The following is a 14,277-nucleotide window of genomic DNA, read 5'->3' as shown; positions in this document are numbered from 1 at the left end:
CTCGGAATAAACCTAACCAAAGAGGTAAAGGATCTATACTCTAGGAACTACAAAACACTCATGAAAGAAATTGAAGAAGACACAAAAAGATGGAAAAATATTCCATGCTCATGGATCGGAAGAATAAACATTGTTAAAATGTCTATGCTACCTAGAGCAATCTATACCTTCAATGCCATCCCGATCAAAATTCCAATGACATTTTTCAAAGTGCTGGAACAAACAATCCTAAAATTTGTATGGAATCAGAAAAGACCCCGAATCGCCAAGGAGATGTTGAAAAAGAAAAACAAAGCTGGGGGGCATCACGTTGCCCGATTTCAAGCTATATTACAAAGCAGTGATCACCAAGTCAGCATGGTACTGGTACAAAAACAGACATACAGACCAATGGAACAGAATAGAGAACCCAGATATGGACCCTCAACTCTATGGTCAAATAATCTTTGACAAAGCAGGAGAAAACATGCAATGGAAAAAAGACAGTCTCTTCAATAAATGGTGCTGGGAAAATTGGACAGCCACATGCAGAAGAATGAAACTCGACCATTCTCTAACACCATTCGCAAAGATAAACTCAAAGTAGATGAAAGACCTCAATGTGAGACAGGAATCCATCAAAATCCTAGAGAAGAACATAAGCAGTAACCTCTTTGACATTGGCCACAGCAACTTCTTTCAAGATACATCTTCAAAAGCTAGTGAAACAAAAGCAAAAATGAACTTTAGGGACTTCATCAAGATAAAAAGCTTCTGCACAGTAAAGGGAACAGTCAACAAAACAAAGAGGCAACCCACAGAATGGGAGAAGACATTTGCAAATGACACTACAGATAAAGGGCTGGTATCCAAGATCTATAAAGAACTTCTCAAACTCAACACCCAAAAAACAAATAATCAAGTCAAAAAATGGGCAAAAGACATGAACAGACACTTCTGCACAGAAGACATACAAATGGCTAACAGACACATGAAAAAATGTTCATCATCATTAGCCATCAGGGAAATCCAAATCAAAACCACACTGAGATACCACCTTACACCAGTTAGAATGGCAAAAATGGACAGGGAAAGAAACAAATGTTGGAAAGGTTGTGGAGAAAGGGGAACCCTCTTACACTGTTGGTGGGAATGCAAGCTGGTACAGCCACTTTGGGAAACAGTGTGGAGGTGCCTCAAAAATTTAAAAATAGAGCTACCGTATGACCCAGCAATTGCACTATTGGGTATTTACCCCAAAGACACAGATGTACTGAAAAGAAGGGCCATATGCACCCCAATGTTCATAGCAGCAATGTTCACAATAGCCAAACTGTGGAAAGAGCTGAGATGCCCTTCAACAGACGAATGGATAAAGAAGATCTGGTCCATATATATAGTGGAATATTACTTAGCCATCAGAAAGGATGAATACCCAACTTTTACATCAACATGGATGGGACTGGAGATTATGCTAAGTGAAATAAGTCAAGCAGAGAAAGTCAATTATCATATGGTTTCACTTATTTGTGGAACATAAGGAATAGCATAGAGGACACTAGGAGAAGGAAGGGAAAAATGGGGGGGAGGGCGGAATTGGAGGGAGAGATGAACCATGAGAGACTATGGACTCTGAGAGACAAACAGGGTTTTAGAGGGGAGGGCAGAGGGGGGATTGGTTAGCCTGGTGATGGGTATTAAGGAGGGCACGTACACTGCATGGAGCACTGGGTGTTATATGAAAACAATGGATTGTGGATAACCACATCAAAAACTAATGATGTATTGTATGGTGACTAACATAACAATAAAAAAAAAATAAAAAAAATAAAAAAATAAAGAGTGATTGGAATAGTAAACAAAAATAATAATTTATGTCAACAAATTCAACAACTTAGATAAAAGGGACACATTCCTTGTGAAGGTAACTTACAAAACTGATATGAGAGGAAATAGAAAAATCCGAATTCCCCCTTACCTATTAAAGAATTGAATTTCAAGAAAAAGTCTTCCTACAAAGAAAGCTCCTTGCCCAGATAGTCTTCAGAGATGGATTCTATCAAACATTTAAGGAAGTAAAAAAATCTTACACGGACTTTCAGAAAACAGGGGAGGGAATGCTTCCCAATTCATTTACTGAAGCTAGCGTAAATATGATACCAAAGCAAATAAAGATACTACAAGAAAAAAATTCAGTGAATGTATACTGAAGACTATATTTAAATTTTATATGAAAAATATAAACAGATACCAAACTCTAATGATACCCCTGCTGAAATATTTTGGAAGTGTATGCTACAAAGTATATTTTGATACAAAAAAATACATTAGTATTTATGAATGCACCAATATAAAAATGGCTTAGGAGATGAACAGATTGACACATATATAACAAAAATAAACATATTAAAATAGTAAAGGTAGAATTTAGGTGCTGTGTATACAAATGTTCACTGTAAAAGTTTGTCAACTTTCCTGTAGTATCTGTTTGAAACTTTTTATCCTGATAAAATGGTGGGGATCACAAATCACCTCTCTAATCACTTGATGTAAGAAATACAAGTGGCATTTATGTTTGGCCACCTAAGGGTATTTTCTCCAGAGAGAGCATCACAGGAACATTCTGAATATAAATTTTTCTTTAAAGCCTTCTTAGTTTGGAAATATATTTCATATCTTAAAATCCAACTACCTATAATGGTGGGTCAATGAGGCAATTAAAACTCTTATGTGTTTATACCAACCTTACAGGCTGTATTACTGGTTAATACATTTGGTTCCAAGCAATTCTTCTGAGAGTGCAATCCTGCTTTAATACGTCTTTGAAGTTTTGATATTTTTGCCTAGAAGAAAAAGAGAAAAACAAATACAAAACCAGAGTACTAAATAATATATAGAGATGGAGGGAAAACTATGTATCTGCCAAACGAGTCTTTTAAGACTTAGACATCCATCCAAATAAATGAGAAATTTTTATATAAGCAAAGATTTACTTTATATAAGCATATAAATGTATTTTATTTTATATAAGCAAAGATGTCAGTATGACATACAAGAATGGAAGATAAAAACATCAAACTTTTAATTGAGTCATAATACAATTAATGTTGGTAGGAAGCACCTATCAGCAAGTAACCCTAGAAGAGTAGAACAAAAAAACCCCAAAACAGTTTCAAACACATTGTACGAGCTCTAATACAGGATATATTTTGAATTAAAAGAAACTGCCTACATATTAAGCCTGTCAATTGACACAGAACAACTGACAACGGAAGAACATAGAATAATATTTCCAATTTCATAAGGGTCAGTATTGCTAATAAACTCTACTACCTATGGTACAGTACGCCAGGCTTGTGGTCAAGGATCAGATTTGGGTCTCCTTTATTGTTTTCCTTTCCTAATATGTAAAATATCAGCAAATTCTACTTCAAATGAAATCAAATGAAATCAGAAACTTACGAAGAGTTCATCAGCTATTGCTTCATGTTTATTCCTGCACTGTGTCTTCCCAATGCGTTCGGTCAATTCTTTCAGCTTATTATCAAATAATTTGTAATTTATACTATAGATCTCCTGTCGAATCAAATGTTTGACCTAGAATTTTAAAATAAAAACCAGAACACCCCATGTTTCAAATTTAAAAGCAATTTTATTTTCTACTCCTTAAAAATAGCTTTGTTCTTTTCTGGATTTATTATAACTGATAAAATACACATTTTTATGTTTATATTACAAGAAGTCTGAATATCAAATTTAGCGAAACACACCCAGTATCTAATATTACCAGAAGTTTGAATATCAAATTTAGCAAAACACACCCAGTATCTAAATATATGGGTATGTCAGAACATAAATTTATTCTCCCAGTGCTAATTTTTGTTTCCTACAGTTTCAGCTGAATTCCATAATACATATTAAAGGAAAGGTAAAAGCCTATATTGCATTTATATTTTTCAATGAGCATAACTGAAACCAAGTACTCCATAAAAAGGAACTCCACTTATCTGAAAGCCAGAGACCAATGAAAATGGTTGGTTGGTCTATAGTGGATATGAAGCAAATTATGAAAGTCCAAGCCTTGACCCAGCCATTAACAAAGCTATAGGACCTTTGGGAAGTCACAACACCTCTCAGCTTCATCTTCCTTGCCCACATATGGGTAGGTAATACAGTGTTGAACATGTGATGCTAATCGGATTTTTATAAGGGTATAAAAGGTAAATATATGAAAGAGCTCCATAAAATAGAAAACAGTGAATTGATATAAAGGAAATAAATATGCAAGATAATCGACTTTACTTGCATAGGTTTTTTAGGGGGTAACTTTCTATTGTTAAAATGGAGAGAAGTCAGGACTAATTAGGTAGTGACTAATGCTATTTGGCATAATGCACGCTATTCTAACAGTAGCTATCACATGAAACATTAATGCATTTCATTATCTGGCTGTTCTTTAGAAAACAAACGGGCCTATTCTCAGGGAGCATAATTAATCTCAATGCCCACTGATATGAATAGCTCTGCTCAGCCATATATTCAGAAATATCCACTGTAATTTTCTGCTGAATTTGTATCCTCCTGTAAGCTGCTTTCATAACAGAGTAGGTAGTGTTTCTTAATTACAAAACCTGTTATGATACGCCCAAGGTATTTATTAGTAATATTTGTATCTTTCCCCTAAATTCTTGCTTCTTGGTGTTTGAAATTGGAACATAAAGCTTCTATGCTGAACTCTTTTATACTGATATCACTGGGATGATTAGGGTTATTCAACAATTTTGATTATTCCCAAGGTTTTTCCTTCTCATTTCCAATTGTTCTTGCTCTTCAACATCATCTACTTGATTTTTTTTCTGTAATGCTTAACATTTCTTCAGTGATTTCTCAACATTAGACATGATTATCATTTTTACTGTCAAACTTTTAAGTATTTGATTCAACTAGTAAGTGCTCAAAATAACATACTATTTTTACTGACAGGTGAAAACCACCCATATGTGGTTTTTATGGATTACTACAGCCTTGCCAGTTCAGTGGCTGGGTCAATATGTAAAGCTCAAACTCAGATGAATCTTGGAGAAACTTTCTAAATGTTCTGAATGTGGAAATACTGTTTTGCTAACAAGCGGAGATCACACAGTGTTTGTGAAACTTCCCTGGTAACACACGGGATATTTGTTAAAATCACAGATTCCTAGGCCCTAGCCTGGATTCACCAAAGAGAATTTCCTGGAAAAAGGCCTGGAAAGCTGTCTAATTAACAGGCACCTCCAGTAATTCTTATTAGCTAAGTTTGAGAAAAGAGTAGCCTAAAACAACAGTCTTCAGCTATGAGGGAGCTCAATAAACCACAATTTAAACAAGTAAGTACTCTTGGTGATTCAGATGGAGGCAGACTCTTAAAACTTGATTATTTAAAAGGACTAAATGCCCATCCACGGATTGTTACTCTTGGTTAGACTGGACATTTCTCATTTAGTGGCGATGTTACTCATAAAAAAGGAAGACACAATAACCTCCACCAAATACCTCATAAATGTCTTCTGCTGATGGTAATGTGTCCCAAATTATGTTATCTGATGGAAATCCTAGGTACAATTTGCAGATGGCAGCAAAAGTAGCCTAAAGATTGGAGAAAGACTAGCAATTATATATTTTCAATCTGCCTCAACTTTCTAAGATGGTGGGTAGAGTGAATAACTTGGACTTAGAAGAAAAACTCCTCCACTTCAGTAATTTAATTGGAATCAACAAGGCCAAGATCCTTATAAAAACCTCAAAAAAGAAGAGTCAACAGCTCTGGGACTCTCTCAGGGAAGAATAATGTCAGAATGCTAGCCCTATTCCACTGGGATTCAAACTAAAAAAAAAACCCCAAATAGATGTGGTTTAGAGAGTTAACTGTTTGCACAGGAATTAAAATATCAAATGATGGAAAGCTAGCTATTTGGAGATAGGTAAAAAGATAGTAATTAGCTAAAACCCAAGATGTTTCTGAAGAATGTGCAAGAAACTTCAGGGAGGGGGGTGGTGGTGGTTGAGAAAACAAAATAAACTGCATTCCTCAAACCTCGTTGGGAAGGACCATTTTCTGTGTCAACTCAGACCAAGTATTTTGTGAGACACATAATAGTAATGAATGAAAACTGATTTTTCCATGCCAGCGACACCAAAATATTCAAAGATTAAATTTTTTCTTCATATGTTCCTATCAGAACTTATTTCTAAATTCAGCTACTAATCAATGGGAATAAGACTGGAATCCCAAATTTTTTTCTTAAGCTAGATCTATGGTCACCATAATTCTGCCACCTCTTTCCTGCAAATAACAGAATATTTACATATTTTATCATTAGTGTTTCCTTTGGTCTTCCTGGAAGAAAAGACAAAGTAGAAAGGGAAAAACTGCTACTCACCTTTCATGCTGGTTCTGCATGAATCTTTCAAAAAGGTTTCCATTTATTTATTATGTGAATACATATTCATATAATATGTAACTATATAATTATAATGGTCTGTTTTAGAAAACAGTAGTGTTTTTGTTTCTGAAACAGCAGGATAGTTTGGCTTAAAACATTTTGGTCCATTATAGTTGACAGACATTAATCTACTACATAATGACTTTCAGTTGAATAATTCTAGTGGTAGTAAAATAGCAAAACATGATGGTTAAAACAGGTCCTCATTACAGGACCTATTATAATTGAAGTTCATTACACTTAAACTCAAGAGTTGATCAAACATGGGAAACTGTAGTACAATGAAATAAAATGGGGCAAAATGAAAGCAAAATGTGCATTTGATGATGCTATAAAACAAAGTATCAGAAAATCCAACATATCTGTGTAAACCTGGAAATTAGGGCAAGTAAACCCGAATGCAGCAGAACTTTATGATGGACTTCTGGGTTGTCTGAGTCTATGAAGTAGGGGTCAATTGTGATAAGGTATACAAACAGCTGTAGTTGCAGATCAGAGAACCCAAAGACCAGAACAAAAGACATTGAATTATTCAGCAAAGCTTAAGGTCACGCAGTGTCTGACTTTCTAAGAGATTTAAATGTAATATTGACTAAAAAGTCCATTCTCTTTCTACTACAGCACTCTACCTACACATGATTCTCTAGGTTACTCTACATGTTTTGGTAATGTAAACAATTATCTTTCCCTAATATCTCCATCAGTTGATTCCATTTTCATATACAACTTTTGCACCAAGTGAAAGTCTTCTGTACTAAATCATTGTGGAGATCAATTAACTTTTACCATTTTTTACTAATCAGAAGTTTCTGAAGCAAATATATAAGCCCCAATATTTTACCTGTTCCAGCAATGCTGTTTGCTTTTCCAGAGCTACACAAATATTTTCATTAATTTGCTCTGAAGTTTTCATGCGCTTAACATTTTCTTTGTTTTCTGAAAACATCCTCTTCTTTTGATTATGGCCTTGGGGAAATGGAAAGATCAGGAAGTAAAAATATTCCTTCTAAGGAAGGAAACAAGGGAATTCTCTTATCCAGGGACTAAGGAAATAGAAAAACTAAAATGTGACCAAGGCAGCATTTTTTAGAAAATGTAATTGTCTAAAAAATTGTGATAAACTAACCTTAAAAAAATGATTATCTTAGGTTCTTAGGTAGGATTCTGGTCTCAGATACACTTTCCTTTCAACTTCACTTAATACCTATTTAATACCAACAAGAACTGAATAAATTATAGCACTTCAATCCTCTAGTTACTTAAGTGGTCTTACATTATTTTTATACAGTTACTTAGGCAGTCCTACATATTTTTAATAGGTGATCCTGTTATTTTTAAATAGTTTTAAATCCATCTTATTAAATGATCACTATGTAGCCTAGACAAGAACACAAATAAAATTTATCCTACAAAATGTTTCTTATATTTCATTAACTTACAAAAAATCCTACTTCAAATGAAATTTATTTTTGCTATTTTAATAATTTTATAACTCTAGAATTTCATTGGTTAACTATTTGATGTTTCTCTGTCACTCCACGCATACACATACGTATGTTTATGTGTATATACACCTATTATCTATCAGCCAGGTCAATTCTATGGAAAGAAATGAGTTCACTAATGATTAAAAAAACTCTTTCAACTAGCCTTCTTATTAATCTAATAAATAAAACTTCAAAATAAGAAGAGATGTAGATGAAATAAACCAAACAATTGCCATAAGTCACCTTTTGATTTTTTTGTACTCTCAAGGGAAAGCGACTGATTCCTTCTTTGCCAGAATTTACTTCCCTTCAGATATGGAGGATACCATTTCCCCCTCCTCACCCTAAGTGGTTGAGAAACAAGATACTCTGAAACGATTAATGTCATCATTTACTTTTTTCCCGGCTATAGACACTCTATGGTTTCTGTATCTGAGGCTAAAAAACATCCCCCAAAAGGAAAGTGACTATGACTATTTTAATTCCTCCAAAAGATGCATAAGTATACACTTACTGTTATTACTATCAGTGTCAAGTGCTGACAGCCGTGTTGAGTCTATACTTTCAAAATTTGAAATGCTGGAATGACAGGTTCTACAGGATTCTTCACTTTTCAAAATGTCAGTAGCACAGTTACTGGAAATGACTGAATTCACCAACTTAGGTATTTTATCAACAGGCAGAAAACGGGTATCTGAACTTAAAATTAAAATGTCACTTTGTCTTTTATCACATGACTCAGAATTGGAGTTTGTTTCTAAATAAGAAACTGTCTTGTTGATTCTCTTATCATCCAAGGTATTGTTTACTGTAGTTTTTGGCATTTGAACCATACCACTCAATACACTAGATGGACAACAAATGGATTTCAGATTACAATCTTCTTCATGTCGTTCAAAATAGGATCTTGTTATATCTGTCTGACATTCAATATGGTTTTCAGAAGTGTTCTGTGAATCTTTTGCCTCTCGTGTAAAGAGTTTCCTGGAAGATTCTATTGTTTTGCTTGGCTTTTGGTAAGGGCACACAACTTGTTCTTCAATGTATTCCAATCTTGTTTCTGAATCAACAATTTCTAGTGGTTTCATTACATTCTGAGAAAATGCTTTACTTTTCTCTGAGCATACTGAATTTTTGTTAGAGTCCAATAAGGAAGCATCATTTTCAGAATGTCCATATTTGCTATTTATGACACCAGTACTTGAATTCTGATTACCACTTGACACATTATTCCCAGTTGCTGTTTTCAGTGCTTCAGCATTCTTTGACTTATTCAGGATCTCTACTTGCTTCCGGCAACTTGCAGGCATTGTTTTTTTGGCTTTTAGTATCTTCCGCTTACTTCTATCTGGACTTGCCATCTTTTATACCCTAGAATTTAAAATACCATATTTAAATGCACTTCTCTAACAGAGAGAAGCTTATTTATTTGTAATATTAATGTTCAGACTATTTCTAGAGATTTAGATAATTATTTTTCTTGAAAATTACATCCATTTTCATCTGTCACTGAAAATGTACAAGTAATTTTAATTTTTTTCTATAAATCTAAACTATAGAAATTCAAACTTTATATTGCCAGTAAGCCTCTACTTGATACTAAGCCTGTTAATTTTATCTGGCCACTTTTTGTATCACCTCACTGCCATAACCACTGAAGTCTGGTTTCAATTATCCAAGCAGGCCATACCTTATATAATCTAAAGATTAAATTGTATTTTTTTCATAAAAACAAAACTCAATGTTTTGCAAAGAATTTTCCATTTTCTATACCTAGTGGCACCATCTTGAAGTTTTCCTAATGTTCAAATTTCCAAAATAAATGGTGCTGCAGGAGTAATTCCCAAAAGTTTGGAGTATAAAATGAGTGCTAAAGATACACAACATGATGCTACTTCAAACAAGAAAGCCAATTTAGCTTTTAATTATTTTTCATAATTTAATAAAAATCTACTACATAGCAGAGAAAAATATTTTAGTGTTTCTCTCCCACTGTATCAAGTCTGATCTAAACTGTAGGTAGGTAGGTAAATGGTTTAAAGGAAATAACTGTGAAGTTACAAGGCAATCAAAGGCATAATAAAAACAACAAAAAAAGAAAAAACATATATGTACGGGCATGATAGGCCAGTTATCTAACAAAGTATGGAGAACTTACTAAACTGAAAAGACAGAATCTAGGACTTTTGAAGGCACAAATAACCCAGTCAAAGCTACCTGAATAGTTTTTTCATTTATCACTATACCTTACTTGAAGCTTGCCTTTACCATATCCTTTTAATTTACCATATCATTTGATCAGGAACAGTTCCAGGATTTGTGAGACCTGAAGTTTGAGGTGAATATTTATTTAGAACAAGAAAAAAAAATCACAACAAATTCAAATTTTAAAAACCTGTCTGTCATGTATAGGGGTGCGTGGGTGACTCAGCCGGTAAGCATTGACACTTGCTCTCAAAGTCATGTATTCAAGCCCCGTGTTGGGCTCCACACTGGGCATGGAGCCTACTTAAAAAACAAACAAACAAAAACTCCAAAAACAAAAACAGACCTGTCATGTATTTAAAAAAAAAAATCACAAAATCCAAAAAAATAGCATACTTTCATTAATTAAGGGCCTGATTCAATATAAGGTTTTTCCCTATAGGACTACATATTTGATTGCCTCTTCATGAACACAATTTTTGCAGTATTTCCCATAGAGAGAATGAACAAACTAAATCTTTCTTCTAGCATGGTTGATTAATTTTTTCTTTTTAAGTATGCTCCATGCCCAGCAGTGTGGAGCTCAGTGCAAGGCTTGAGCTCATGACCCTGAGATCAAGACCTGAGCCCAGATCAAGAGTTGGACGTTCAACCAACTAAACCACCCAGGTGCCCCATTAGCATGGTTGATTAAATTTTAACTGATAATCAGGATGCATAAAACAATCAGCTTAATGTAAAGACATACTTTTTGTTGGTACTGCTATAGCTATGTGCCCTATAAACACAAAAATTCTTATTTTATTTTAAAGACAGAATTCCTATCAAAAAAGAAAAAAATGTACAGTGAATTTTTAATTGAATATGCTATTATTTTTTTAACAAAAAGAGAAGTTCTTTTGACTAGAAATCCATGAGAACTAAATCCTCTACTTATTTTTTTAAACATCAGGTAATTGGAATATTTTTTCCTGACTACCTTCTGGCTTCATAAATTTCAATTAGTTGCTTCTTCACTCATATATTGCAGGGGCCAGGCACTGTAGACCATCACAATCAGGCCAACAGGCAATAATTACCTACATTCAAAAGTGACTATGAACCACAAATGTATCCTATTAAACCCACACTAAGTATATTCCCAATCACAAACTGCCTGAAGCTATTCTACTCCCAGGTGACACAAAGGTAAGGAGAAATCAAGATGAAGAGAGACAGTAGTCTTAAATGATTATAGTTGAAATACCTTATTTTATAAATCTTACAGAAACTACCAACCATGTGAATACACTGCTATGGTCCTTTCTCAGGGCCTTTAGAAAAGGCCCAAACTAGTGAAAAGCCCTGAAAACTTTGGGGTAAATATGCCTCTACATTTGATGCACACACGACATGTAATGTCCATTAATTATGAAGTATGACAATGTATGAAAATACTGAATATCTTTGAACCACCCACCATTCAGCCAAATACCACCAGTAACTTGCATCTATCCAAGGTTTCCCACACCATGCCTCTTCCCCCTCTTCCCCAGCCTAAGGTAATTTTGTATCCTAAATTTTGAGTTTATACTTATATTACTTTTTAGGTTAGTTTCATTATAAATGTGATGTGTAAACAATACAGTTTAATTCTACTTACTTTCAAGCAAACTATATAGTTTTCTTTTTTTTTTTTAGATTTTTTTTTTAAATTTATTTGACAGAGAGAGAGATAGCCAGAGAGGGAACACAACAGGGGGAGTGGGAGAGGGAGAAGCAGGCTTCCTGCCCAGCAGAGAGCCTGATGTGGGGCTCGATCCCAGGGCCCTGAGATCATGACCTGAGCCGAAGGCAGACGCGTAACGTCTGAGCCACCCAGGCACCCCAGACTATAGTTTTCTAACACGTTTCTTCATGCATATCCCCAGACTCATCCATGAAATTGTGTGTATCAGTAATTCATACATTTTAATGGCATCATAATGATCCATTGGGTCAATATAACAAAACTTATTTATCTAGTTCTCTGTGAAGGATATTTGAGTCATTTACAGTTTTCTTTTTCTTACTAACATTATTGCTACAACTACTGTTTCAAGGTGCATGTCTATAAATATTTTTTGAGTGGATTTGTTGGGTAGCAATAAGATATACAAATGTTCAAATTTTCAAGATAGTCAAATTATTTTCCAAAACAGGTATACCAATATACACCCCTACAGGCAATGTATGAGTTACCACTATCCACATCCTCTCAAGCCTTTGGTATTGCCAGATTTAATTTTACCAATCTACTTGGATATATCTCACGGTCTTAATTTGCATTTCCCTAATTAGCAGCATCTTCCTGTGTTTACTGGCTATACATATTTCCTTATCTGCAAAATTCCTGGTTATATCTTGCTTATTTTGTTTTTGACTGGTCTGTCTTTTCTCATTTATTTTTTAAGAGAACTTAATATATTATGAATAACAATCCTCTGTCAATCATTTGTTTTATGAGTTACAAGTATGTTCTCTCATTTGTGGTTTGTCTTTGGATCTTCCTAATTTTAATACACATTTCTTTTTTTTTCTTTAATGGCTAAACTTTAATCTCTTTGAGAAATCCTTCCCCACCTCTAGGTAATATATGAAACAGTGAGGCCTACTGGTGGTATAGAAGCCTTATGATCTAAGTTATCTCAGGACACAGACATGCACCATGGTGTGCAATTATAAAAATACGTAATATAAAAGCAGACCTGAGTGAATATATAATAGGAATACTTGCTCAGAGAGAATTATTTTTTTTAATTTTATTTTATTATGTTATGTTAGTCACCATACATTACATCATTAATTTTTGATGTAGTGTTCCATGATTCATCATTTGCGTATAACACCCAGCGCTCCATTCAATACGTGCCCTCCTTAATACCCATCACTGGGCTAACCCATCCCCCCATCCCTCTCCCCTCTAAAACCCTCAGTTTGTTTCTCAGAGTCCATAGTCTCTCATGGTTCGTCTCCCCCTCCGATGTCCCCCCCTTCATTTTTCCCTTCCTACTATCTTCTTCTTCTTCTTTTTTTACACATACAATGTATTATTTGTTTCAGAGGTACAGGTCTGTGATTCATCAGTCTTGCACAATTCATAGCACTCACCATAGCACATACCCTCCCCAATGTCCATCATCCAGCCATCCCATCCGTCCCACTCCCAACCACTCCAGCAACCCTCAGTTTGTTTCCTGAGATTAAGAATTCCTCATATCAGTGAGATCATATGATACTTGTCTTTAGAGAGAATTATTTTTAAAGTTTATAAACATGAGAAAATTGGTCATAACAGTGTGCAACTTGTTAGCTTATAAAACTCAGGGCACTATGGAGAGGTACTTCACTTGGAAAACCTCTGCATCAGTATGCTTAGGGAAAAATAAGTAAAACTGCCACTAAAAGGCTCAGGGAAGTTAAGTACTGGTAACTGCCTAAAAGATAAATGACAATTTACATACTGTAGAGAGGTTTAGTGAAATTTATTATTGGGAGAATAAAAATAAAAGACAGTCTAATTGGGGATCCCTGCCATCATCAGAACTTCTCTCTTCAACCAGCTCCCTTGCTGTCAAATAAGCAACATTTCACATAGATCTTTAAAATCATGGTACTATCCAGCAGCACAAGTTAGGAAAGAGAAGTCATCTATATTTTCTCAAGTTTTAAAGATCTGTCTTTCATTATTTAAGTCCTAAATCCATCTAGAATTGATTTTAGAATATACTGAGAGGAAGGTATCTAATTTCATTTTGCCCTCAGGTGTATAATTAATTGTTGGAGAGTATCCTGTTAATTTTGAACTTTAAAAATGTTACCTTTCATTCATCTGATGATATAACTCCTGCTGAACGTCCCATCAATTTGTTTCAGATGTGTTTTGTAAAACTTATTGAAAATATTTTAGCCTAATGAATCTTTTAATAGAATTTAATCCATTTACATTTAATATTGCCACTAAAGCTTTAACTTACAGTTGGTGTTATGCCTTCTGATTTTCATAGCTTTTTGCTGTTATATTTTACTTTCTATTGTTTGATATCTCCATATTATACTCAAAAATGAAAATGTCCTTTTTATTTTTTTAAAAGATTTTATTTATT

General features: G+C 34.3%; 1 protein-coding gene across 1 annotated transcript in view; it reads right to left on the bottom strand.

Moving 5' to 3' along the window:
• Window positions 1-9,309, bottom strand: part of ATF7IP2 (activating transcription factor 7 interacting protein 2) — a 53,584-nt gene extending 44,275 nt beyond the window's left edge. Inside the window, exons 1-4 of the mRNA XM_044915261.1 lie at window positions 8,463-9,309; window positions 7,303-7,427; window positions 3,442-3,576; window positions 2,724-2,822 (exon numbers count right to left, since the gene is read on the bottom strand). Coding sequence (XP_044771196.1) covers window positions 2,724-2,822; window positions 3,442-3,576; window positions 7,303-7,427; window positions 8,463-9,309 — 1,206 coding nt within the window. The remainder of the gene's footprint in view (window positions 1-2,723; window positions 2,823-3,441; window positions 3,577-7,302; window positions 7,428-8,462) is intronic.
• Between the last annotated feature and the right edge of the window lie 4,968 nt (window positions 9,310-14,277).

The sequence above is a fragment of the Neomonachus schauinslandi genome, chromosome 5, assembly GCF_002201575.2.
Source record: "Neomonachus schauinslandi chromosome 5, ASM220157v2, whole genome shotgun sequence".
Lineage (NCBI taxonomy): Eukaryota > Metazoa > Chordata > Mammalia > Carnivora > Phocidae > Neomonachus > Neomonachus schauinslandi.
The sequence above is the reverse complement of the archived record's forward strand: the minus strand, read 5'-3'. Positions and strand labels throughout refer to the sequence as shown.